General features: G+C 48.5%; 2 protein-coding genes across 4 annotated transcripts; one reads left to right on the top strand and one right to left on the bottom strand.

Moving 5' to 3' along the window:
* Positions 1-284: 284 nt before the first annotated feature.
* On the bottom strand, positions 285-18,211 carry alpk1 (alpha kinase 1). Of its 2 annotated transcripts, XM_088619512.1 has the most exons (14): positions 17,349-18,008; positions 16,563-16,807; positions 15,650-15,804; positions 14,025-14,223; positions 13,570-13,629; positions 12,652-12,738; positions 11,814-11,890; positions 11,411-11,506; positions 10,115-10,219; positions 6,218-8,729; positions 4,514-4,661; positions 3,058-3,220; positions 1,695-1,881; positions 285-905 (listed from the first exon to the last, which is right to left on the bottom strand). In XM_088619512.1, the coding sequence occupies exons 1-14, from the start codon at positions 17,483-17,485 to the stop codon at positions 718-720; spliced, it is 4,359 nt and encodes a 1,452-aa protein (XP_088475638.1). In that variant the 5' UTR covers positions 17,486-18,008; the 3' UTR covers positions 285-717. The 2 variants fall into 2 exon arrangements, with proteins under 2 accessions (XP_088475638.1, XP_088475639.1); XM_088619513.1 differs by lacking the exons at positions 285-905; positions 1,695-1,881; positions 3,058-3,220 and having other exon boundaries at positions 4,526-4,661; positions 6,160-8,729; positions 17,349-18,211.
* Positions 18,212-20,189: 1,978 nt separating this feature from the next.
* Positions 20,190-27,657, top strand: tifa (TRAF interacting protein with forkhead associated domain). Of its 2 annotated transcripts, XM_088619522.1 has the most exons (3): positions 20,190-21,758; positions 24,546-24,649; positions 25,328-27,657. In XM_088619522.1, the coding sequence occupies exons 2-3, from the start codon at positions 24,599-24,601 to the stop codon at positions 25,928-25,930; spliced, it is 654 nt and encodes a 217-aa protein (XP_088475648.1). In that variant the 5' UTR covers positions 20,190-21,758; positions 24,546-24,598; the 3' UTR covers positions 25,931-27,657. The 2 variants fall into 2 exon arrangements, with proteins under 2 accessions (XP_088475648.1, XP_088475649.1); XM_088619523.1 differs by lacking the exon at positions 24,546-24,649 and having other exon boundaries at positions 21,283-21,758.
* Positions 27,658-27,929: the final 272 nt, after the last annotated feature.

Raw genomic sequence — 27,929 nt, 5'->3', positions numbered from 1 at the left:
GTACAGGGTCACAGGGGTAGCTGGAGTCTATCCCAGCAAGCAACGGGCACAAGGCAGGATACACCCTGGACAGGACACCAGTCCATTGCAGGTCACACCTAGACACACGCACACTCACACCAGGGCCAGTTTTCCCAGGAGCCAATAAACCCACCAGCATGTCTCTGGACTGTGGGACGAAAGTGGAGCACCTGGAGTTGAACACTGAGAGAATACAAACTCCCCATAGACAGCACAACCAACTCTTGTATCCAGGGCTCCAACACAATAAAAACACAATAAAATATGACAGGACAGTGTTATTTACATAAGTTGATACATTACAGACTTTGAGATAACATTTTAGTTTTAGGCTTGAGTATAAAGTGCGTCATTCATGAATGGAGGTAAAGGACTGCAGGATCTAAAGGTGTCCAGGTTTTCCACATGTTTAACCTGCTGAGAGATGAAACTCTCCTCAAGTGTTTCTGACAAGAGTCAAGACAGTGGACGTCTTGGGCATCAACACTGAAGCACGAACCAGAGCAACGGGCACTACTTCTTTAGACCAAAAGTACTTCCTTTACCCAAAGGGTAGTGGGAGTATGGAACAAGTTGCCGAATCCAATACTCCTGGCTTCTTTCAGGAAACAGCCGGCTAAGATCCTAGAATCAACAAGCCGACAGCTCCCTGACGAGCCAGGTGAGCCGACGGGCAGCTCTCGTTTTCGGACGTTCCTACATCCCTGGAAGTTTCCCGAGCGAAAGCATCTGACAGATTTCATTGCAGTCGGCTCCATGCTGATCTTGAAGGAAGTACTCTATGCCCTGCCGATAAAAATTCGAGGAAGATTTGGGTTTCTTGAGCGAATGAATCTGTGGGTCTGTGAGGTAGGTTAATCCTTTTCCGTTTCCCGTAACCCAGCCTGCAAGAAAAGACACACAAAAAAGTGACTTTAGAGGGGAACTCCAGTCCCCCATTTCTCAGGCCGGCGATTACATCTCGGTAACAAATTAATTCATTGACGTAATAGAAAAAATTGCCAACTTTCAAATGAAGCACAAAATCGGGAACTTTGTGAAAGTACTGTAAGTCGCCGTGTTGTTGCAAACTGCTGGACTCACCACGGGCAAGAGTTTGTAAGAATTGTGACGTGAGGCGGCCCTTCCTGCTCACTAGTCCCTGAAATGACTAATGCACTGTGATGGACGAGCGAATAAGTACAGGTCGTGCAGCAGACATTTCACCACAGAAATGTCCCAAAGTGATCTGCAGGCAGAGTTAACAAGCAAGCAGTAGTTGTTGTCACAAAACCACCTCAAAATGGAGAACAATATTTCTATTGGATTAAAAGAGATGTATTCACAAGCCTGCTTGTGTATAGTGTAATAATAATTGGTAAAAGGTGCTTGTAATAGTGAGGCCGCTTCAATTCAATTCAATTTATGTTTATATAGCGCCTTTCACAACAAGGTTGCCCCAAGGCGCTTAACAATACAACTGATGATACATTTTGTCAAGACCAGCTTCACCTCACGGGACATTTCGTTGCCTCGTTCTGAACATGGCGCTGCCCAGACGTGGACATTCAGTCTATTCTGTGATGTACAGTAAATCAGGGGTTTTACATCAATGCCGATTCTTTCTGACCGCGAAATATGAAATAGCGCTGCAGTTCTCTTACACACGGGAGCAGCATTTTCCCCCAACTCACCCTGCAGGTCAACCACAATCTCCGTGTGGCCCGAGAACTCGAAGGTGAAATGACCGAACGCTATCCCGTAGTCTGTGGCTCTGTAGTCCCTCACGACGGTCTTCTTGTTGTTCGTTAGCTTAACGAAGTCCCCCAGCATGTATGGCTCCACGCTCACGCATCCTTTTATGAGCCTGTCTTCGAGAATCTAAGCACAAACAAGGGAAATGTTCAAAGTCCGCTGTCAGTCGCATTTTTAAAACTTTTTTTAACAGTCATTAAAAAGCAAGAAAAAAATTAAAAGCATAAACATAACGGGGTTTTTTTTTGCATTACACACTCATATCACTCATCCTGCCCAATTCCAGACTGGTATCTATTTTTTTTTCTCATTCAAATTACTTAAGATCTGGCCCTTTAAGTATCTATCAGCCCCTCATATTGAGCACTGGCTGCATCAGAGTATTTAGGAGTCATGATGTTTGTTTAACCTTAAGTCTAATAACGGTTAAATGGTAACATTTATGCCCACTTCAGAGCATCCACATAGCTGAAAAATATCATGGCTAGAAACCATGAAGCTTATAAAAACAAAGTGTTACGCTACAATAATTGAAAGATTTATCATGATCATTATTATTAAAGGGGAACTGCCACACTATTTTAATATTTCATGGTTAGAAAGAAATGATATTTTAATAATCAAATTGATGAAATTTTAATACAGTTATCAGTGGTCTTCTTAAGAAAGTTATTCAATCTCTGTAACAAAATAAATTTGTTGACGGTATAGAAAAAAAGTACGAATTTCGTATGAAGCACGAAATGGTGAACTTTGTGAAAGTACTGCAAGTCACCATGCTGTTACAAATCCCTGGTCTCACCACGGGCGAGAGCTTGTGAGAATTGTGACGTGAGGCGGCCCTTCCTGCTCACTAGTCCCTGTACTGACTGATGTGATGGTGTGGACGAGCGAATACGCACAAGCTGGGCAGCAGACATTTCACCGCAGAAATGTTCCAACCTGATCGGCATGTGCAGAGATAACAAGTGAGTAGTATTTGTCTGGGAAACCGTCTAGAAATCTAGAGCAATATTTTAACTGGACTAAAAGAGATGGATTCACAAGCCTGCTTGTTTACAGTGTCATCAGGCCCACTTCACCTCACCGGATGTTTTGCTGGCTCATTCTGAATCGCAGAACATGGCGCTGCGCAGGCCTGGAAATAATATTCTGCGACATAAATTGGAGGTTTTACAAGTTACTGTGAACGTTTGACAAAATATAAAAATAGGGCCGCAGTTCCCCTTCAGCTACCCAAAGGGGCTGGATGGGTTGTGAAGGGCCTGTTCTCGTCTGCAGCTGCTGCACAAAGAGCCTTACCAGGAGGACCTCTGAGGGGATAAAGTAGATCTGCATGGGAATCTGCTTCTCGTACAGCTTCTTGTTGAACTCGGTGACGTAGTACTGTGCGGTCATTTGACGCTCCACGTCATTCAGGTGATAACGCAGCTCTTTCTCAGACTGATACTCCTTGCCCACGTAGCTGGAGAGGAAACAGCCGCGGGGGGGTTAGACTGTGTCAGCAGAGCTGTCGGCGACACCCAATCCGCAAACCAGCGGAGCCTGGGGCATTTTGCAATCCAGACTTCTCCGTTGATCTCGGCAAGAACAGCAGTCGAAACAATTTCTTTAAATGGTATATAAAACGCATGATGGTATGAAAAGGGTCCATATCGAATACAGGAGAAAACTAAGGATCCGTGACAGATCACACAGCAGGTTTACATGTCGCCACAGTTTCAGAACTGTTGTGCTTTTCAGAGCTGTTCCATTAAAGCTGAAATATGGGATTTTAGACGTATTGTGGCTAAGACAGGCTAAACTAGACTTTTGGACCAAACTTATGAACAAGCCTTAAGTCTCAGAACGTATCTACTGGAGCTTCGCGCCTTTTTAGAAACCTGCCAGGCACATCCAAAAGGTCAATAAAACGAAAGGAAGCTCTTCTTGATAAAGATTTCACATCTGCCCTTCAGGTATAAGTCCAAAACCTAACTACTCAGTTACCAAAACCATATCTCGACCCCGGCTATTCTCCGCGTGAAAGTGATAGATTTGGTATGATCTTGCAATATCGAAATCTCACCCGCGGAGCTCTCTGAACAGAGTTACATTACTACCCCCACTACAGAGCCAAATAAACAGCTTTTTGTTTTCTTTCAGATATTATAGTAATTTTACAGTCGATTCTTTTTACAAACATACCTCTGTCGTCTCAGTAATCACTCGTTTTATCTCATATTGGCAGACATGAAAGGCAGTGTTTTACAGCTCGCATGTAGCATTGAGAGAAAGAGAAAAAGACGTCTCTGCTTCTTTAATGTTAATGTTTCTTTATTAGCCTTATACAATTTCTTGCATTAGGAATTCGTCTTTTCGCCTACCCCAGCTTTTCTCCATGGAGACACAGACGGAGAGAAGCTGGGGGTCAGAGCGCAGGGTCTGCCATTGTACGGCGCCCCTGGAGCAGTTAGGGTTAAGGGCCTTGCGCAGGGGCCCAACGGAGTAGGATTCCTCTGCCGGCCGCTGGATTTGAACCGGCAACCTTCCAGCCACAGGCGCAGATCCGTAGCCACAGAGTCACCGCTCCGCCAAATGTGCTATTAAAATGTGCTTCAGTGTCTATGGGAGAACTGGAGTTGTTCTCCCCAGTCTTCAGAGGTGTCTTGCTACTGCTTTCGGGTGTCACCCACCCACGTTTTGATAACTGGAACTATCTAAGATCTGAAGGGCAGGCTTCAGCTGGCTCAGAGAGAAACTGCCCGAACTGGTTTACCTGCCCAGAACTTCTTCCTGATGTAGAAACTGGACCCAGAACGCTGACCTCTGTTTGCCTTTCTTCCCGGTGGAGGCGCCAATGTGAACCTGGGTTTCGCGGGCGCTCCACGAGTCCGATACCTTCGAGTACTTCAGCAGCAGTGCGTCTGGAGCAAAACACAGGTGGGTGAAGCGCTCTGTAACACTGTAACACTTCCATCACATTATGCAGGTTTCTCCCGCAGTCCAGAGACGTGTGTGTTTGTGTGAGCCCTGAGATGGACTGGCCCTGGTGTGAGTGTGTGTGAGTGTGTGTGTGTGTGCTCTGTGATGGACTGGTGTCCCAGCCAGGGTGTGTCCTGCCTTGTGCCTGTTGCTTACTGGCATAGGCTCCAGCTCCCCCCCGACCCTGAACTGGATAGCGATTAGGAAATGGATGGATGGATTAAGGTGCACAAGTTCCAGTTCATTGACACTATTTTAATATTAACTTGATGCCCAATTTGTTCCATGAAAGCTTGAGTTGATATTGGAGAGTGATGACTCTCTTGAACTCTTCATATTAATGACAGCTCAGGATTTTAACTTAACAAAACCTCCTGACAGAAAAGCTATTCGAACCCAAGAACCTCATGGGACGCGACATACCGTGAACACACTTACATTGGTCAACATCATTTCTTGTAATCAAATCTAGGTAATTATCCACTGGAATCTGTATCCAATTGGGATTGATTCAGCTTTGTACATTTACTTACAATGTAACCATCCATTCTTTTATCTAATACAGGGTCACAGGGGAGCCAGAGTCTATCCCGGCAAGCAAGAGGCACAAGGTAGGATACGCCCCGGATAGGACGCCAGTCCATCACAGGGCACACACACACCCTGGACAGGACGCCAGTCCATCACAGGGCACACACACACCCTGGACAGGACGCCAGTCCATCACAGGACACACACACACCCTGGACAGGACGCCAGTCCATCACAGGACACACACACACCCTGGACAGGACGCCAGTCCATCACAGGACACACACACACCCTGGACAGGACGCCAGTCCATCACAGGACACACACACACACCCTGGACAGGACGCCAGTCCATCACAAGGCACACACACACCCTGGACAGGACGCCAGTCCATCACAGGGCACACACACACACCCTGGACAGGACGCCAGTCCATCACAGGGCACACACACACACCCTGGACAGGACGCCAGTCCATCACAGGGCACACACACACACCCTGGACAGGACGCCAGTCCATCACAGGGCACACACACACCCTGGACAGGACGCCAGTCCATCACAGGGCACACACACACACCCTGGACAGGACGCCAGTCCATCACAGGGCACACACACACCCTGGACAGGACGCCAGTCCATCACAGGACACACACACACCCTGGACAGGACGCCAGTCCATCACAGGGCACACACACACCCTGGACAGGACGCCAGTCCATCACAGGACACACACTCACAGCAGGGCGCCAGTCTTCCCAGAAGCCAATTAACCCACCAGCGTGTCTATGGACGGTGGGAGGAAACTGGAGCACCTGCAGGAAACCCACAGGAGCACAGGGAGAACATGCAAACTCCACCCAGACAGCACCCCCAGGAATTGATCCCAGGGCTCCAGCACTGCTAACCTCTGCCGCCGCTGTGCCACCTCAGATTAAAGCGGAAGGGACACCATTCAGAGCTTACTGTGGGTTCCTCTGAGCCTTTTCGGCTTGAATACTCCCGTGTACTTCAGACGGTTGAGAAGCCAAGTGTGCCCGACGCCAGACAGCAGGCGCCGGTAGTCGTCTTCGCTCAGCGTGCGCTCCTTCAGGACTTCCACCCGCGTCAGCCCAGGCACGAGCACGAACGAATCGCCGCTGGAGCTCAGGAGGGAAGGGCTGCCCACGTCGGAGAAGCTGCTGGAATACTGCGAGGACCAGAAAAACGAGTGGCCGGAAGAGGCGGAGCTGTGGCTGACGCTCAGCGGGAGAGCGAGCTGCTCGTCGCCCTCGCCGTCCTCGCCGCCGCCTTCTTCCGTCACCTCTCCGAAGAAGCGCTGCTCCTCTGTGGAGCTGGCGGGCACCAGCGCGCTCCTGGAGCCCGCCCGGTCCCCGCCGGCCGAATCCGGCGCCTCCGCGGACTTCCGGGAAGCCCGCACACCTCCCTGGGGATCGGGCGACCGGAACCTTCCCGCCGTGTCGCTCTCCATCATTTCAAAAGAGCTGCCGGTGCCCGGCGACGGGGGCGATCCCGAAAGGCCCGGCCTCCGGTGGGGCTCAGCACCCGCTTTCGAAGAAATCCGGGGTCGACTGACACCATCTCCAGTGGCGGCAACAGGGGGATCCATCAGATCGTCAGCCGTTTCGGCTTCCGTATCCATATCGTAGAAATCTCTTGGCCTGGAACCAGCTGCTCCGTCGAAGGGCACGTGATCCGGCCGCTCGGATGGGGAGACCGCGGGCAGGGGCGGCGGGGGAGAGACGTCATCGGTTCCGCCCAGCGAAGGGTCCTCAGTTTCGGCATCTTCGCGACACGCAGGGACGCCACGGGGCATCAGTGCCCTCCTGGTACTTGCGCAATCTTCCGGGGAATAAATCCGGGGTCGACTGACACCATCTCCAGTGGCGGCAACAGGGGGATCCATCAGATCGTCGGCCGTTTCGGCTTCCGTATCCATATCGTAGAAGTCCTGCAGCCTGGAATCAGCTGCTCCGTGAAAGGGCACGTGATCCGGCCGCTCGGATGGGGAGACAACAGGCAGGGGCGGTGGGGGAGAGACGTCATCGGTTTCGCCCAGCGAAGGGTCCTCAGTTTCGGTGTCTTCACGGCACACAGGGACGCCACGGGGCATCAGTGCCCTCCTGGTACTTGCGCAATCTTCCGGGGAATAAATCCGGGGTCGTCTGACACCATCTCCAGTGGCGGCAACAGTGGGATCCATCAGATCGTCATCCGTTTCGGCTTCCGTATCCATATCGTAGAAGTCCTGCAGCCTGGAATCAGCTGCTCCGTGAAAGGGCACGTGATCCGGCCGCTCGGATGGGGAGACCACAGGCAGGGGCGGCGGGGGAGAGACGTCATCGGTTTCGCCCAGCGAAGGGTCCTCAGTTTCGGCGTCTTCGCGGCACGCGGGGACGCCGCCGCTCCCCTTAGCCGCAAACGTCTGCCCGTCTGCACCGAACGGGAACGTCCCTGCCGCTCCCGGCCTTGCGGAATCTGCCGCGGACTCCGGGGAGCCCGTACCGGCTGCGGCGGTCGTCATCCGTGCCGGCTGGACGGGATCCAGCCCGTCGCCCGGGCCGTCCAGCCGGAGCTCCCGCATGGCCGAGGCACCCCAGTCCGGCCCGCTCCCCGGACCCCCGTGGCCGCCGTCCCCATCACCCCGAGCGAGGGTCCCGGCGTCTCTCCCCTCCCTCCCGGCGGGCCCGCGCGCTTCGTCGCCCAGGTCCTCCCAGCCGCCGGAGGACCCCGTGCCCGACACCACGTGCCAGGAGGAGGACCCCGAGCTCCCGCCGTCGCCGGCCGGGCTGCCCGCCCCGTGCCCGCACCCCCGCGTCCTGGCAAACTCTCTCCGCCTGGCCTCGGCCCCGCCGCGCCGCCCCCAGGGGCCACACTCGGTCTCCAGGGCCTCGGTCGCCGTCTTCAAGGCGGTGATGCAGGCGCCCCCGGAGCCCCCCGTCCCGGTTCTGGGGTGCCCGCAAGGGGACTGGAAGGCCTCGCAGACCGAGGCGTGGTACTGGGCGTACCTCCTCACGACGCCGTGGAAACCATCCGGCCGGACCCGGAACAGATCCTCCTCCCTCACCAGGTAGCTATCGGGGACGTACGACTTCCCGTCCGACTTGGGGAACCCCGCGACCCCCAGCGCGGCCTTCGCGCCGCCGACGAGCCCCATGATGCCTTGCGACAGCCGGTCTTTTTCCCGGCCCCTCGCCGAGGCGTAGGCGTACAGCAGGCCCATGGCCTCGCGGCACGTCCGCTCCGCCCGCGCCGCGGCCTCCTCTCCCAGCCCCAGCCACCGGTGGGCGGCCGCCAGGCAAAAGGCGGCCTTGACAAACGTGTGCAGCTCCTGCCGGCTGGCGACGGAGTCGTCCTCCGTCTTGGTCAGCAGGCCGATTTCGAACGCCTCCTTGGCCCGGCCCAGAAAGGCCCGCCTCTCTGCGGGCGGGCAGTCTTCCGAGAGACCGTAGGACAGCAGGCATGTCCCTTGTATGACCTGCAATAAAGACAGCCGCTATCAATCTCTGCACAGTTTGCACAGATTTGATTGTTTTTACAGTGACTATGAGCGCATTTTGCACACCCCTATGTATTTATTTATTTGTTTTATATTTATTTTGTATTGCCGTACTTATTGTAATGTTTCATCCTTTCTGATGTCTGTTTTTTTGTCTTGTCTTGGGCTGGACTGCTGTAACACATCAATTTCCCTTTGCGATCAATAAAGTCTCATCTATCAAATATAAAATTTGCGCCCAATTCAGCAAAAAGAAAGAAGAAAGAAGCAAAGTGAGTCTTCGATGAAAACAGCAAATCAGATTTTTTTTTTTATGAAGGGGTGAGAAATCCATAGAGACTTTCCAGTTTGTTAACAACAGCTTAAAGGGGGCTGGGACTCATAGCCCAAAGCTGCTTTCAAAGAAGCCCAGAACGAACTCGATTACAAAACGTGTAGAAGCACTGACCTCATAACAACCATGTGTACTAAAATAAAGTCACCGCCGACATTAGCTCGGATTCTGAAAAGGGGGGATTTCGAATTTCTCAGCAGGTGCCCCAAGCCTGCTGTCACCCCCTCCTGTCTGCCAGCAGCTGTATCACCCTGCAACTGGTGACCCCACTGACGCTCAGCAGTGTGAGCCTGGCCAGTACCTGGATGGGAGACTCCTGGGAAAGCTGAGGCTGCTGCTGGAAGAGGTGTTAGTGGGGCCAGTGGGGGTCCATGTTCTGCAACAAGCATGTTCTTTGTTGCAGTTAACTGACATTTAACAGATGTCGAGAAGTGACTAGTTGGTGTGGTTTCTTCCTTACAGTTGCTCTTCGGTAAGATCGGCCTGGTGTTGCACCCGTGATGGTGAGGGCCAGTGTAAATGTTCAGCTTTTTTATCAATAATAATTCCTTACACTTCTATAGTGCTTTTCTGGACACCCATCCACCCCCAGTGTGCAGCCCCACCTGGAGGAGAGCAGAGTGATGAAGCCAGTTCAGAGATGGGGATTATTAGGAGGCCATGATCGGGAAGGACCAGGGGGAAATTTGGCCAGGACACTGGGGCAACACCCCTACTCTTTTCGAGAAACACCCTGGGAGAGTCAGGACCTCAGTTTTATGTCTCATCCGAAGGACGGCGCCTTTTTACAGTATAGCGTCCCTGTCACAGACTGCAGGGTGAGCGCCCCCTACTGGCCCCACTAACACCTCTTCCAGCAGCAGCCTCAGCTTTCCCAGGAGTCTCCCATCCAGGTACTGGCCAGGCTCACACTGCTGAGCTCCAGTGGGGCTGCCAGCTGGGGGCTGCCGGGTGATGTGGCTGCTGGCATTACTGCTTCCCAGGGGGCGACCCGTGGTCAGAGGCGCTGTCGGGAGGGACGACCACCCACCGCGTTCGTCAGGACAAACAGCGGGGAGAAGCGGCTGCACACCACGGCCCGCCGGGCGGCTTCAGCGGCCGAGAGCAGCCGGTGGCCCTGCTCTTTCAGACAGCTCTGGGGAAAGACAAAACCCGCAGACAGTTACAATCGATCACGCCCCCTTACACTGCAGCGTTTTCTTTCTAAAACTGAATTCTAATGCCCAATTTTCTTACATTTTTTCAGAAGTGGCATGACAAAACACTGGAATCGATCTTCGCTATGATGGCGTAGTTGCTTAATTTTTTTTTTTATGGCAACACAGGGCGGCGGGGTCTCGTTTTTGCGGCTCCTGGGGGGTACGTCTTGCGCGGTTTGCTCTGACCGCTGGCGTTTCTGCCAGGCATTTATCCACTCGTCCATTTTCAAAAATCCCGGTTCCGGTGCCTCACACACCTGCGAGTTCCCATTCCAGTGCAAATCATGCCCTTCCTGAGACAACCGAAGCCTTACTGGATCAAGGAAGTTGGTTCAACTGAATAGTTTGACATTTTGTTTCTAGCTGGGGATTTTATTTCACTTACACAACACAACAGTTAAAGTTTCATCATGCTGAAGAGCTGGGAGCAAGTAGTTCACATGAGTCTGATTCTGATGAAGCTGGTGATGGTGGAACTGAGGGACTGGCTGGAACACAAGCCAACAAGTGTGTGGGTCACCAGGCTTGGAATATGACAGGGGAAACACTTTTATAGATTTGACCCTGAAACTCAGTTTAGTAAACTGTATGCAATACGTATTACCAGCCCATTTTCTAACTGCTTTATGCAGTAAAGGGTCGCAGGGGAGCCGGAGCCTATCCCAGCAAGCAACGGGCGCAAGGCAGGAGACTTCCTGGACGGGACACCCATCCATCACAGGACCGTCATTGACACAGATACACACACCAGGGCCACATTTCCCAGAAGCCAGTTAACCCACCAGCATGTCTTTGGACTGTTTGGACTTGTGGACGAAACCCACTTAAACGCGGGGACAACATGCAAACTCCACCCAGACAGCACCCCAGGAGCTGACCCCAGCAATGCTGGCCACTGTGCCACCCCTGTCATGTTTATACTCAAAATAATTCAAAAACCCCAAATATCAGACTAGTACAGATATAACGCATTACCCTCAGCCAGTGCTCTAACAGGGCTGGTTAAAAAAGCTCGAGGTTACTGGCGTGTGCGCTGTGAGTTCGCGCACAACGCTGCAGTGGAAGAGAACTGCAAAGTGCAGTTTACAGTACGTCTGCCATGTAAGAGTGGATGGATGCTGACTCACAAAGTCAACATGTGGGCTCGTCTTAAAGGCTTCGTACTCCTGATCATTCATTGATGCCAGAATATTGGCCAGCATTCCCAGGGATGTTCCAATGCCCTTGAACAAACCAGAGGAGGGGGTTAGTGAAAGTGTCTTTGGCACATTACAGTATAAAAGCTTCTGCAAAAGCACCTGTCATTATGCACTGTGCATTTTATCTGTTCAACCTGTATCATACGGTACATCGCCTGGAACACACCAGACTCTAACATCCCCCCTTAGAGGAACACACACAGCAGATTACCCTGAAATCATCTGTCCGGTTGTTGTTTTTTTATCCAGGCTTACTTTACACTGCAAGAACTCTTCAGATTGAGACCCCCTGAAGAATTGTTCAATTCAGAAGAAAAAGATGTTTTTAAACCTTCTTATCTGGCTGGGGGAGCGCACAGAATCCGATCAGAGAAGCCCAGACCAGTTCCGCAGCCTCACGCCACAGTCCTGGAAGATCGGAAAACATGGTTTGGGCAATGAGGGTGAAACAGCACCCTGCAATTTTTTTTTCAGGCGGGCAGTGAGGAGCCACGTACCACAGGGACACTCTTGGAAATCAGATCCTCACTGTCCGGTAAAACAGTGAGGGTCTGACCCAAACCTGAGTCGACCAGGACACTTTTACTCACTAACCTTAAACATGAGCCTACTGTAAATACTTAAACTGGCCAGTTCCCCAGTTGCCTTGTGAATCTGTGGTTTTTACCTCTGGCTGTGGAGTGTCTCACCACTGCCCTCTGCTGGCTCAACCCTTCACCTGATACTCCAGATCCAGCTGCCTGGTGACACTCTTACAGAAAAACCAGTTTTAATAATCTCATGCTTGGTGGGACTGCGTCTATAAGAACTGGACTGGTTTTATAATTCTAGTTCAGCCAGGACAATTTCTAAAATATCAGCTCCTGTGGGGCCGCATCTTCTGCTTTTTATTCCAGTCGGAGTTATCAATTAAACAATTAGAACCCTCTTCTACTGTAAATTCTAAATTCTAAAGCCCTTTTACAGCGGATTCCTCATGCAAGAAATTGTAAAGGGCCAATAAAGTGATGTGATTCAAACTACAGTCCCCTATTAATTACCTAATTAAATAATTAGGCCAAGCCAAGACCCCTGCCCTACAAGATCCAGCGACTGACCACGTCTGAGGTTTTCATCACTTCCACACAGACTCACTCAGCGCAAGACGCCGCCGGGTTTCGAGAGCTCACCGAGTTTCTGCAGAATCTGCCCCCTGATTTGGATGCTGACGGCCTGTACCAGGGTCCGGTCACTCTCCTGCTGGTAAACCCAGCATCCTGTGGCAGAGACACACCACGGGGCCCGTGCTGTCAGAGTGATCTCGTCACGTTTGACACTTTCCACGCTAGCAGGCGGCGGAAGGGTCCCAGATACACGAGGGTAGCCAGTGTCTTACTGCCCATTTGGAAGGCTTCTGCATTGACGTGGCTTTGACAAAGAGCACTTGAATCATCCATCTGTTTGCTAACTGCTTTATCTAAGGCGGGGTTGGACTGGGGGAGGAAAGGGGGGCTCCCAGAGGAAACCGGCTCGAACACGGGGGGGGACGTACACACTCCGCGAGGACAGCACCCTAGGAATTGAACCCGGCAACGCTAACCACTGCCACCCATACTTGAATCAATTCCCCCTCATAATAATCTCTGCCCCAGTCTCCTCCCGCAGCCCAAAGACGTGCTGGTGGGTTAGTTGGCTTCTGGGAAAATCTGCCCTGGTGTGTGTGTGTGTGTCCTGTGACAGACTGGTGTCCCGTCCAAGGTGTGTCCTGCCATGCGCCCATTGCTTGCTGGGATAGGCTCCGGCTCCCCTGTGACCCTCTGGGTAATGCGCTTAGAGAATAGATACTATGGAAGAGCAGAAGAGGATCTCGAGAGCTCACTCTGCAGTTATGCACTTTTATGCCTCTTGTGTTTGGGCTCTTAATCTTTTTGAAAAGGGAAAATATTTTAAATAGATCAGAAATATCTCACACTTTCCTTAAATGCTTGGCTGTTCGGTTTAGTTAGTATTTTTAACAGATCTAGGTATTAGCTCTTTGGAACATGTATGGTAATGAGACATGCTCTGTTTCAGTTTTTAAATACGCAGATAGAAAAACTTTCACTTACCTGTTGCCCCGCTGTTATTGATCAGGCTGCTCAATATGAACTCCGCTTTTTGTAATTTGCCTGTGGCAAAAGGCAACAAGGTGATGATTATCTTGTGTCATCAGGCACTTGATAGAGCACAGTTCTGTCAGTAACATCCCAGGATCACATGTAACACTTCCAGCAGACACAGACCATACCCCAGCCAAGACGTGACATTGTTACGTTCAATAAAACAAAGATTTTAAAAAAAAAATGTTTGGTTTGATCCCCCTTGGTTTGGGGGGACAAGCACCTGGTCCAAAGGGTTTGCGGGTTCAAACCCCAGGTGAGGCACAGCTGTTGTCCTCCTGTGCAAGGTACCCACAGTGCCGCAGTTAAGCACCCCGCAGTAATAAAAGCGACTGCCAATGTAAATCTGTTCCGGCGAAATCCAGGCTCTCCTGACTGAGGTCAGCCAAGAGGCGGACAGTCACCTGTGTTGACGGACAGCCGGGCCTGTCGGATCACCAGCTGGGGCGCGACGGGGGTTGTGGGATAGCGCTTGTGCAGGGCCTTGGCTATCTGCAGGAGCTTGTGGGAAGCATCTACCCAGTACAGAAAACGGTCGATCAAGAAGGCAGCGGAGAGTGCCGAAACGGAGTCCCCAGCCACGATGGCAGCTTTCAAATAATTCTGCAAGAGAAAAAGAAAAAGAGAACAGGAGATCACCTTTAGGGATCGTGAATTACAGTCTTATGGGACCTTTCTTAAAGCCTGGGCTTTCATACCAGGCCCAGTTATTGACGCTCATCTCTGCTCGTGTGATTCTGTAGTGCCCTTTGTGAGATTTAAACTGCGATCGTTACCCTCTGTTTGTACCTGTAGATTCCAATATTAGGCACTGTATAGCTACAGGTACACATTGTAAGTCCAAGACAAGAACTAAACATGCATGGTCTCTTGCAGTAATCACGTGCTGATACTGTGTGCAGCACTGCTACGTAAACGATCAGATGGAAATACCCAGGAGCCTATATAGAGATCTAACAAGACAGGAAGCCTTAAATATTGACACCTGCAGCCCAGAGCAGACAGCCAGACCGTGGGGTGATCAGCTCTTTCCGATCAATGAAAAGTGAAGACTATATTTTTATGAGTACCACGCTATATAGAGAAGAGAGCAGAAGAAGGGGAGAGGCAAGACACACACCAACAAGAGTTTTGGAACTACAGAAAAATTCCACCAAACAAATATTTGGCATTGGAAGGACTCAGATTAAGGATTAAAAGGGCAGCCCAGTGACACAGTGTTCAGCATTACTGCCTCCCAGTGCCAGGGCCCTGGGTTAAACTCCTGGGGTGCTGTCTGTGTGGAGTTTGCATGTTCTCCCACAGTCCAAAGACTTGCTACTTTTTTATAAAAGAAATCTTTAAGATCAGAGTGGGTTGATCCCCTTGCATCATACAGTAGTTACATCGTTAATAACAGCAACAATGTTTACAACTCATTTAAATTCACTTTCTAACATAGGGATTCCTCAGTTTAAGTATTTTAGCAGAGAGAAAGTCAAGCAGGTAGCTGCGTCAGCATGTATAGGTTTTACATCAGCATGCGCAGGCTGCAAAGGAACAGGTAAAGGTTTGTTCTGTGCTGAAAGGTAAGAAAAGCAATGAAAAACAACCTTTAAGTTGCGGAGCCTTTGTCAGGTGTGTGACAAATCAGGGTCAATGGGGAGCAGGGGTCCATGCCACCAAGCAACAGGATGTCAGTTCATCGCAGGGCACACACAGACACGCACACTCACACCAGGGCCAGTTCACCCAGAAGCCAATTAAACCACCAGCATGTCTTGGGAGGAAACCAAGAGGAAACCTATGTGAACACAGGGAGAACATGCAGACTCCACACAGACAGCACCCCAGGAACCGAACCCAGGGCCCCAGCGCTGTGAGGCAGCAATGTTATCCACTGTGCTCTCCTTTCATGTCTATACATTAGAGCAAATAATATGAATTTAATGAGTTTAGCATTAGTTATGTTCAAAACAGACATGACAACTTTAAGGAGACTTCTTAATTTCATTTGAAAGGGATAAAACACAAGCACACGGTTTCATACCAGTAACTTGGGAAGGTTTTTGCTGATCAGGTCTTTGAGGTCTGTTTTGTCTTCCGGAGAAACGGACTGTTTGTACTGCCACTTCTCCGGCACGAACGGCCACTTCATCTCCCCCGCCTCCTGAAGCAGAGTCCTCAGGTCGGCTGGGAGAGAGCCTGCGGGAGACAAGGCTTACTGACGGGACCGGGATGACCGAGGCGGCCTTTCAGCACCAGCGGCGGCAGGCTGGCCCCCTGAAGTTCTGACTGGAACCACAAGGGGGCGACACCACCACTCGGAGGAGCAGGTTTCTCGTCAGACTGCGGATTCTGCCAGGCTGACAGGGGGAGGAGCTACTGAGGAAGGAGGGGTGGCCATACCCTGTGCGCTTTGTGCATGTTCTACCATGGTTTTTTTGGTCTCACTACTACATATTTAAGTCACATCACCCTGCAGCTCCCAGCTGGCAGCCCCACTGGAGCTCAGCAGTGTGAGCCTGGCCAGTACCTGGATGGGAGACTCCTGGGAAAGCTAAGGCTGCTGCTGGAAGAGGTGTTAGTGGGGCCAGTAGGGGGCGCTCACCCTGCAGTCTGTGTGGGTCCTAATGCCCCAGTATAGTGACGGGGACACTACAGTGTAGGGGGCATCATCTTTCAGATGAGACGTTAAACCGAGGTCCCGAGCCTCAGGGGTCATTAAAGATCCCCGGGCGTTTCTCGATAAGAGTAGGGACACCCCGGTGTGAAGGCTTCTTCAGAAGCCTTCTTCAGCCTTCTTCACCTGAAGAAGGCTCCACTGCCGAAACTTTGTGTTCTCTTTCTTCTTTTTTTCAGCATGTTTTAGTTTAGCTGTCCAAAGTAAGCAGGTTAACAGTCATGGGAGTACAGGATAAGTTGGTTCTATTGCACTTAAATCTGCGTCTTTTGAATCCCACCTTGACACCTCTGACACTGCTCCTCGACGTCCTCGGACACCTCAGCTGGTCCGGCCAGTGTAGCCTGTCTGCACTCCTCCAGCATCGCAACCACCTCCTGGCTATCCATGTCCTTGTCCAGGTCCATAGTGTCAATAGTGACACACTGGGTGCTCACTGGAGAAGACAGAGCTACACTCTGGGCTTTTCCCACAAGCAAGAGGCCCCAGCAGTGACGATCACCGAGGGCAGGGAGGATACAGTATCTGGAAAAGAACAGAACAATGTAAACTAAGGAGATCACGAGGCCCAAAATAATTCAATTCAAGCTTTGTTTGTTCCGGAGTAGAGGTCAACCCCGCATGTGACTAGAAACCAAGTTTCTATTGAAGCACCTTCTTCGATCCAGTAAGGCTTCAGTTGTCTCATGAAGGTAACTGTTTCTGCTGGAATGAAAACCAGCAGGTGGTATAGCTTTTCAATGTTGAATTTAGCTTTGCTCGGACCCTTTAACTCTGCTCCGTTTTCTGCCATGTCGTTAGGTGTTTTGTAAAACGCTGTTGAGAACTGTAGGTGTACCCTTCCATCCCGGCGCCTGGGAAATAAGATACATTATTGAACCTTATATTTAATAAGTTACACATGTATTAATAGATGCTGGCCAGCGTTTTAAACTCCTATTTTGTTAGACACACACGTTTCGTTTCAGATTCATTCTCTGTACACGAGTTTCAAGTCGTATTTACGTCCATGTACCGTATTTGCAAGTACTTTTAAAAAACAAAACTTATGTTCCCTTCCACTCACCCGGCTCGGCTCTTAAGGTAGCTCTTCTTCCTGGTTAGGCGGGACTTCCTGTGGAGTGTCTGGAGCCTGGAGCGACTGACAGGACCGCACCTAGCGCAGGGACGAGAGAGCTCCTGTGGTTTTCTCGTCTTGTTCATTAATAATTAAAAATCCTTTCACCAAACAAAATCCGATACAGGTAAATAAGTGATCAGGCCCTTTATATTTATAATGCAATACCTCAGAACTCAAGCGAAAAATCTGGAGCCTTATCTTTTCGGTATGATTCGTTCAAAGGAATCGTGAAAAGAATGATGTACTGTACAAAGTACTTTATTTGTAAATAATTTCTAAATAACAAAAAAAATAGTTTGCGTGCCTGCACGGCCCGTCTCTTCCTTCCGATCTTTTGAGAACAGATTAATTCGTCTAGAATCAGAATTCAGCTTTTCACTGCTGGTGTGAAACTCAAACCTGACAAAACCTGTATAAATGCAAACAAATTCTGCTGGGGATTCTGATCACTTCTTGTCACGCTAATGAACGTCACCCCCGCCCAGTTGAATCGTATGAAAATACTAAGATCGTCGAAGGCGGTTTTGAACTGTTCTCTCTCCCCTTTTAAGTTTAAAGAGAGGCCTGATATTTGCGGTACCACTCTTTCAAGCGCAGGGAAGTAGCACCGTTTTCATTTTAAAAAAGGACAAGGTCTCCGGGACTTTCCACTGTTACATCACATATAATTTTTAAAGCCTTCGCGGTAAACCTACTGTTTAGCTTGAGAGTACGGTATTCAGAATACATTCAGTTAGGACCACCTCATTTGAGTTACTTTTAGTTGTAATGATTTTGCTCAATATTTTGAAACGGAGTTGATTTGTCATACTGTGTGTACTGTACAAGTACACGGATGATTCTTTCGGGAAGCGCACAATACAATAGATATTACAAGGCGGTAAATAATTTGAATATCATCCAGTAATATTTGGACGAAAACCATGGTGATATTCATTCTCAAACTCGACATAATTTAACATGCTGAGCCAACAAACATTGACTATTGCGCTGTAGATCATTCCAAATTTAAACACGGCTGTGATTCCCTTCCGCGACGAGTCAGCTGGTGGACTCACGAGGTCACGGAATGATGAAACCGACCGCGTTTTCAACACTCTGTTCCAACTCCAGTGTTAGAATATGGAAGATAAAAAAAAAATGTTTTCTTTTAGAATTTGGCTTTATTTTCTGTCCGAATGGTCATAACACTTCCACCGCGGTTCAACCCGTTGAGATCACTTTTCACGGAGAGAGCTCCAGTGTATAAAAATAAGGATGGGCTGATTTAGGCGAATCATTCCCGAGTCACAGGAATATGAATGAAAGGACATTTCCCGTGCATTTCCTTACCACTTTATCCAGTACAGGGTCACAGGAGAGCCCGAATCTATCCCAGAAAGCAATGGGGGCAAGGCAGGATACACCAGGGGCCGGACGCCAGTCCATCACAGGACACATCTAACCTTTGTGTTTTAGCACAACGAGGTTTCAGATGAAAACAGAAACTGAACCCAGGGCAGTGCAAAGACAGCATTATTTGCTTGCCTGTATAAAAATACTATAATAATCATTTGTATTGTTATATTATGTTATTTGGAACTTCTTTAAATTATTAAATGTATTTACAATTTGGATTATTTGACAGTGGGACTGTGGTACAGTGGGGAGACCTGCTGCCTTACAGCATTGGGGCCCTGGGTTCAATCCCTGGGGTGCTGTCTGGGTGGAGTTTGCATGTTCTCCCTGTGTTTGTGTGGGTTTGCTCCAGGTGCTCCAGTTTCCTCTCGCAGTCCAAAGACATGCTAGTGGGTTAATTGGCTTCTGGGAAAATTTACCATGGTGTGTGTGTGTGTCCTGTGATGGACTGGTGTCCCATCCAGGGTGTGTCCTGCCTTGTGCCCGTTGCTTGCTGGGATAGGCTACAGCTCCCCTGCAACCCTGTACTGGATAAAGAGGTTAGAAAATGAAGGTGTGTGTAACACAGAAAACTAAAAAACAATAGATGTCATTTGATGTGTCTGCCATCTATAGCTGGGGTTGCGAAATTGGTAAACACAAACAATCAAAGAGATTTTTTTTCTGGCTTACTCTAGTTAATGAACTTCTAGAGACGTCATTAGATGTTTCAACACAGGACCACAGTGTAAAAAAAACAGAAAAGACCAGGAGTGAAGGAGACAGAAACAGGAGAGTCACCGTCACCCTCCTCTTCCTCGGAGCCTGCGCCCTGCAAGAAGACCCTGTTCTGATCGGTCTGGGAGACCAGATTCTGGCTAAGTAACCTGAACCTTTTTTCTAGAGCAAGGGAGATACCTAGATATAGAGATATAAGGAAATTCTAATTTCCTTGATTGTGGAATCCTCAAGCTAAAATCGTGCTCTCCTAATTTAGCGGCGCACCTCTAGAATAGGAGGACAGATTCCCATTCACTTTTGGACATCCATGCTGCAGGAAGGCAGATTTAGTCTTGGGTCAGATCCCTTGATTTAGGACAGGCTTCCTGGCCTGTCGAGGTGCTGCACAGTGATTTGGGCTAGCAGGACGTTTGGGCCTGTAGAAGGAAGACTTCTGAAAAGCATAGTTTTGTATGTAGTGCGAGTGGTATATGTGTTGTTGTTTTAAGGTTCTGTGTTATATAGATTGCTGTGTTATTGGCTTGTTAATAATAATGCAATACCTCAGAACTCAATGCACCTCTTCACTGTGCACTTTTTGCATGGACAAACACATATTTCTTGCTTTTAACTACCACATATTAATTGTTCTCCACAACATACAGCATTGTTCTGGTTGTTATTATTTATCATGTTTGTAATATACTGTCTACTGTCTATTGTGTGGTGTTGTCTGTTGTGATGTGTCGCCTGCAGTATTGTGCCTGCGTTTAGAGATTGGCGCAAACAGCAATACCAGTGTACACGAACAGTACACTTCTCTACTCTAGAACTGTCATGGCTCGGATTTTACCTACTGCTCTGGTTTAATATTCACCTCTTTCTACCAACCTCTCCCCCTATTTGCAGGGGTGCGGTGGCTCTGTGGCTCAGGATCTGCCCCTGTGGCTGGAAGGTTGCCGGTTCAAATCCCACGGCTGGCAGAGGAATCCTACTCCCTTGGGCCCCTGAGCAAGGCCCTTAACCCCAGCTGCTCCAGGGGCGCCGTATAAATGGCTGCCCCTGCGCTCTGACTCCAAGCTTCTCTCCCTGTCTGTGTGTCTCATGGAGAGCAAGCTGGGGTCTGTGAAAAGATAAAATCCTAATACAAGAAACTGTATATGACAAATAAAGTGATCTTGTCTCCAGACTCGCAGCTGTAACTGCTGCCAAAGGAAACTACACCAATAATTTACTCAGGGAGGCGGGGACTGGTACACAATTCTGATATTTCAGTTTTGTATTTCAAAATGTATTTCCCCAATAAGATATTTTTTTCTGCCCTTAAATGTGTGGAGTACGGCGTGACACAAAAAAAAATCCTCACTGAAATACGCGAAACTCTGGAGGCACTGAAACTCCAGGATGCGAGGGGTTTCAAGAGGGAGCAGACTTTCGTACAGGCACTGTTCTGGATATATCCTGTCATGGATGACACATAACTGCCATCCCCGAGGGCAGCGGGTTATTGCGAGGGTAAGGCGTGTTTCTCTGTGCTGTGAGATCATTTGCACACAAAAAAACAAAGCCTTCCGGAGAGCACAACAGGTCTTTATCGTAGAATAGAGGTCGTTTATATCTCAAACGATATCGCTTTATGTCCCCCTGTGTTTCAAGCTAGAAACATTGCCGTTGATTTCAAACTGGCAACCCCTTTCCCAGCACATGATTTAAGAAATGATCACAGATCACAGACAGGCAAAATATACGACACTCACGTCAGGAAATGAATCCCATTTAAAAGCTTTCTGATATATATATATGTAACGTTTCAGTGGCTTACTGGATTAACAATTTATAGGCTTGACCTTGAAGCTAAACGCGTCCAATTGACCGTAGTGAATTACCCGAGTGACATCTATAGACGGGGAATTGCCCCGTTTCGGAATTTCCCCGAAGGAAACCGGCTGCAATTACAGGGGCCCAGCTGCCTTCTGGGAATTGTAGGAATTTGGCTTGTGCTCCGCGAACCCGACGGTGTCGCACGTTTATTTCACTACAAAGCCCGGCGTGCACCCCTCTCGCATGCCTGAAGGATAAGTATCACTCGGGGGGGAGCTTCTTCAGTGTTCCTTGTTTATAGAGATAAGATAGTAGCGTCTGTGAGCAGTGACGACCCTTTAAACTTCGTTAGCTTTTCGTTTCTCTTCTGCAAAGGGTTGTTTCTGGAATCGGCCAAGGCGTGAAGCAGACGCACAGTTTTATGCTGCGCTTATAAAGGTAACTTATTTTGTTTTTAAGTTTTTGAGTTCAAGAGTGACTGCAATAAAAGTTTGATCTTAAAATGAAACTGAAAAATGGGAAAATAAATGAGGAAGCGCGGACGATGCGATGTAGTTGTCCTCAACTTTCTCTAAAGTGTCCGTGCTTCTAATCACACGTGTTTTTGTGAATGTTTTTGAAACGAATGACTCTTTTTACTGGTGGATCCCTCTCCGCTGCTTATTGGGCTCAATTTCTGGTGGAATGGCAGCTACAGACGAATCTGAGCTCTGTTTCTATCTATGGAGGAGAATTAATACCGGTTATTCCCGGCACAGAAGACCGCAAAACGAGTTTGAAGTTTACATTTGGAAAAGACGCTCGGGGTGTAGACACTTAACAGATAGTGACGAGATTTAAGGTGAGGAACAGGATTTTTAAAGCTGCCCCCACCGGATGCAGACCCTGCGGAGAACGAAGCCTTGTCTGTTACTTTAAAGTCATGACGCACACATACCAGTACCGGCGCAGAATAACGGGCGTGTTGTCCAATAAACTGAAGCTACAGGGGTTGCTTGTGGCGCAAGACCTTTGTTATGTCGCCACGCAGTTTTAGATCCACTGACGGATCTTCGTGACCTTCTTCGCCTGTGTGTGTGCTCAGGTATTAGTGACCGGTGCAGCTCTTCCCTCGGAGCGAGCGGCGGACCCGGGTCGCCACGCCCTGCACTGCGGCGAACTCCGCTATGTCCAAAGGCCGGGCCTCCTGTAGCTGTAGAACTCGACTCTGTAACGAGTTAAACGGTGTATCCCCTACTATAGAAATACCCCCGCACACTAGTCTTAAAGGACTGACATGCAAATTTCGTGTTTGATATGTATGCTGATACATTTGATTATAGGTTTTTCCTTTTTTTATAGATTTGTAAAGGGACTGAAGGGGTACATGTGCCATAAGATTATTCAATCATTGATATTGATTACTATTGACTATCTTATGATTGCTCACTATGATATTCATTTATCTGGATTACTCTTGTACTAGTGACATTCGTGCCTTTGGCTCATACTATATGAAGCTACTGTACTCTCCTGTATGCTAACACTACCTGAACTTTTAGAAGATAAAACTTAGAAGATAAAAAATGAGTGGGTCACAATGCCAGAACACGTAGATGACAGCCGGTAGAAACTGGATAAGAATACATAAATAGCTGCTGGCTAAAATGGCTGTTTTAGATGAAGGATCTGGGAATCCCCTCCACCAGTGTGCAGCCCCACCAGTCCTCTCCCCACACACCAGCTCTCTGGGGGGAGGAGAGCAGAGTGATGAAGCCAGTTCAGAGAGGGGGATTATTAGGAGGCCATGACTGGGAAAGGCCAGGGGGAAATTTGGCCAGGACACTGGGGTAACACCCCTACCCTTTTCAAGAAACACCCTGGGATTTTTAATGACCACAGAGAGTCAGGACCTCGGTTTTACGTCTCATCTGAAGGACGTCGCCTTTTTACAGTGTAGTGTCCCCGTCACTATACTGGGGCATCAGGACCCACACAGACCGCAGGGTGAGCGCCCCCTGCTGGCCCCACTAACACCTCTTCCAGCAGCAGCCTCAGCTTTCCCAGGAGTCTCCCATCCAGCTACTGGCCAGGCTCACACTGCTGAGCTCCAGTGGGGCTGCCAGCTGGGAGCTGCAGGGTGATATGGGTGCTGGCTGAGTTGTAGCAGTACAACAGGTAAGCAGTAAGCAGTAGTTAGCCAGCTCCCATTGTGCACATCAAGAATCAGGAACCAAAGAAGAGAAGACTCACCTCTGCTGTGTCAGGTCTGATTCATCCTGGGGGCTCTCCTGGCTGCTCGCCTGCAGTCCTGACAGGGCTTCGGACGGCACCCACCCCGAGGTGACTGAAAGGTCTTTCAGGGCTTCTCTTAGGGTCCAAATCCATTGGAAAAATAACAGTTGTCACCTAAGTGCAAAGGTGTAATTAATCCTGATCATGCACAAGCAGGAAGGTCAGTATCACAAGGTTGCCAGTCAGTTGTCGGATCAGTCATTTCTCCCCTCCTGCGAAACTCCAGCTGTCCAGCAGGGCTGGGGGCAGATTCATGTGTACAGTATTTAGTACCAATAAGCACTGCTTTCGCTTTTGTCAGTTCTGCTATGCTTCTAGGTTTGATTGTCTTCACGATGGTCAAAGGGCTACAATTTCAGAAAGGCCTAGGGGGAAATTTCCAAACTTTAAAAGTAAAACAAAAAGTATCATTTTCTTTTGAAGCCACATTACAGAAACATCCCAACTTTCAGTCTTATTTTTCTTGATGTCCGACGTGTCCATTTAAGAAAATTGTTATTCCAGATGTCATTTTCCGCATTTCTTTTCCTGTCGTAAGGTAGGAATTACAGTGGTTTTCTACTTTAGACTTTGCGACATTTAGCATGGATGGCTGGTGTCTTTTCTGCAGATTGCCGAGAGCTGTGTTCTCGATTGTAGCGTTGCAGTACAACATTAAAGGCAAGGAGTGAGCAATTTAGCATGAGAAAGGTAGTTTACAGGCGCAGATGGAAAGTCTCTCTCTCAGCCCTCAACTGGTCGAAGGGGCAGGTGTTTCTTTGTAGGGCCAAGTATTACAAGAACAGCTTTCATCCATTAAAGTAGAACTTAGGTTCACAAATGATCAAAGCTGGAAATTCTTCGTGGAATACAATGCGCTCAAACTCGTCTTTCCTGAAACCAAAAGTGACATTTGCATGTTTGTGCCCAGCGAACTTTTATTGTCTTCTTATCTTTGAACTGTACGTGTAGAGTCTGGATTCCTGGAAGTGAGGGTTAGACTTACTGTACACTCTGAGCCTCTCATGACGTTGGAGAGCGATCTGGAAGAATACTGCTGCATTGCAAAACAAGAGGTTTGCATGTCTTGTTCTCCAACTTAGCAGGAACAAACACAATTAACTAAGTGTGAAAGATCTCACTCTTAAAATAGTTAATCTCGGGATCTTCACACATGATGGCTTCACACAAAATAGAAGACATTTTTGATGTCTTGAAGACCTTTTGGAAAGTATTTTTTCACAAATGCAACTAAACTGCATTAGCATGGGTACTGCTTACATTTTGAACTGATTCAGGCACCCAGAACCCAAATCCAAACATCTGCAGCACACACTATTTCTTTGCTCACTGACACATAATTATATACACAGCAACTAATTACACTCCTGTGAAAATGAGTCCATTATTCACTAAACATTTCCCACAGGTCTCTACCAATCATGGCCTCCTAATAATCCCCATCTCTGAACTGGCTTCATCACTCTGCTCTGGGACATTGGTGGTGGCGGTGGGATTTCCCATTACCTGTAAAATGCTTTGATTGGAATATCTAGAAAAACAATATATATTGGATATTATATTAAATATATTATTTAATATTATTTTTATTGTAATAAGAACAACAAAAACAACAATAATATGTTCCTCTAAGGATTATTGTTCTGAATACTCCTGCGTAGTTCACATGTCTTAGCTGTTTTGTTGTGGATTGTTGGCTATGGCTCACCGATCGCCCCCCTCTTTCCTTAAAGGTTTTTAATCCCGGGGAAATGGCGAACTTCGAGGACGCCGAGACCGAGGAGACCCTCACCTGCCTGCGCATCCAGGTTTACCACCCCCACCAGAGCGCCAAGGACGTGTTCCGCCACCTGCAGTTCCACAGGAAGCTGAGGCACCGGGCGGAGGACACCGTGCTGTTCGGCCGCGACGCCAAGGCCTGCGACGTCTCGTTCTACGACACCCGCGTCTCCCGCAGTCAGTTTGCCCTCCAGGCCTTCCGGCCCTTCGAGCGCTCCGAGCTGTGCTTCGAAATCAAGCACGTCAGCAAGAGGGGCAGCATGGCGGTCAACGGCCTGCCGCTGCAGCACCTCCACAAGGTGGAGCTGCCCGAGAAGGCCCTGGTCAGGTTCTCGGACTTCCAGCTCCTGATCCTCAAGGAACCCGGGGAGTCCCGGGACAGCTTCGAGATCGTGTTCGAGCCCTGCGCGGCGCCCCCCTGCCAGGAGGTCGGCGAGGGCGTGCCCTGCGGGAGCCCCGTGGTCGACAGCGGCTTCCACAGCCAAGAGTGCGCGGTTTCGGCCAGCGTCTCCCTCCGGGGGCCCCTGGAGAACGACGAGAGGATGCTCATTAAGTGAGAGCTGGAACGACTGTGCGGGGCCGAACGACTGTGAGTTAGATTTAACATACCCCACACCCCACACCCCACACACAGTCATCCTCTCTTCTGTTCCCAGGAAGCCGCAGAACTTAGATGAGTCTCAACCGGTTCAAAGCCTACGAATTTGGAAATGGTCGTAAATTAAAACCATTCCGTTCGGCCATCCATCCGTTTTCTAACCTCTTCGCCCCGTGCAGGGGTGGAGGGGGAGCCGGAGCCTATCCCAGCATGCAACAGGCACAAGGCAGGGTACACCCTGGACGGGACGCCAGTCCATTGCAGGGCACACACACACACACACCAGGGCCACTTTTCCCAGAAGCCAGTTGACCCACCAGCATGTTTTGAGACTTCAGGAGGAATCCGGAGCACCTGGAGGAAACTCATGTGAACTGGAAGGAGAACATGCAGACTCCACCCAGACATCACTTTTTCTTAGAGCAGAGCTTTTTGTTCTTAGAATATTTTTTATAGCGGCACCTGTATTTTGTAGCGAAGGCTAACATTGTGTAAAAATATTGTTAAAACAGACTGGTACATCTGTGGCTGCGACTCGATCAACAGGGAGAGATCGTCGCCGTTTCAAAACAATTTTCTTGGAAGAGCGGTATAATAGGGATGTGTTGGCATGTTTTCTTTTGTTTTCAAAATGAGCAAAATCCGACAGACCGATGCTGAAAGGATGAAACAAAGTTTTGTCAAGGCCTGTCAATGCCACAAGAAAACGAAAAGAATATTCAGAACTGGAACAATCCAGCCACTGTTTCAAATTCTTACGTGACAAGTTGTTTTTATTTAAATCATCAGTATTTATAATGTTTTACGATCTTTCACTATTCCAAACATTTTTTTTTTACACTGTCTTGTATCACAGTATATTATGTGAGATTTTGAACACCCTAAAAATACAGCTATGGCTGTTACTGTATTTTTCTGCTCTTAAACATTAATCCAATTGTATTGTTGTACCAATTGTGGCCTAAATCTCAAAAAACCTGGAGTTTCAGACTGCGGACTTGTACATTTTCTGATCCTGAAATGTGCGTATAAAATGTTTTAAACAGACATCCGAAAATTGGCATTAACGATCTCCTACGACTGAATAAAACAGTTGAAATAAATGGCCAAAAAGACAAAAGAGTTACAATGTAGGGAACGGTATTGTGGTATGGACCGTCTAGGCTGAACCCGTGAAAGAGATTCTCTGAACAAAAACCAAACAGTTCCAGCGGGATGAATTGAGACTGTTGGTTCTTGTGCTGCCCTGTTCCTTTGGGGCAAAATAACCAAGTAAAGGTTAAAAATATCTACAATGAAAGAACTACTAATGTTCCAGTGTATTAGGCAAGTTTCTGTTTTAAAACAAAAGTCAATTCAAAGGTTACAGGACCACAACCCAACATGTGTTTCATGCTGAAGTGTAGTTTTCTTCAGCGTGTTAAGCAGTGAATACTAAAAATGTTCAACGTGATCCCTGTGTCTCTGCTGACAGTTCTCGAATTACAGTAATGCTAATGTATACTGTACATACTTTCTCGATTGTTTATCTCTAGTACAGTATGTATGTTTTATTGACTATTTTTATACAGACTGTGAAATGAATCAAGTGTCCTCAGTACGGTTTGAGGTTAACTGCAATCCTGAAATTCTTTCTTTTGAATGGGTTCTCAGAAAGCCTCATTATTAAAGATTTTTATAGATAGAGACGAGTGTTAGTGTGAGTGTTTTTTTTTTTTACCGGTCTGTGCAATCAGTTGTGTAACAAGGAATAAAATAACCTTAGAAGCCAAGGGCAAAGGGGCAGTTTGTAAAGTTTGCACTGAAGAGAAGCTGTCTGACACTCTTATAAGGATATTTTAAAAAATAGACTGAACATCATGCAAAATGCATCCCCTGTAAGTGCTGCAAATTCACAGGTTTAATACTGAACAGGAACAGCATGCTGTAAGTCAGTTCACTGTGCTGGTTATGTCCAG

Source organism: Lepisosteus platostomus, chromosome 25, assembly GCF_059453375.1.
Source record: "Lepisosteus platostomus isolate fLepPlt1 chromosome 25, fLepPlt1.hap1, whole genome shotgun sequence".
NCBI lineage: Eukaryota > Metazoa > Chordata > Actinopteri > Semionotiformes > Lepisosteidae > Lepisosteus > Lepisosteus platostomus.
Note: the sequence above shows the minus strand (reverse complement) of the source record. Positions and strands in the feature narration are given on the sequence as shown.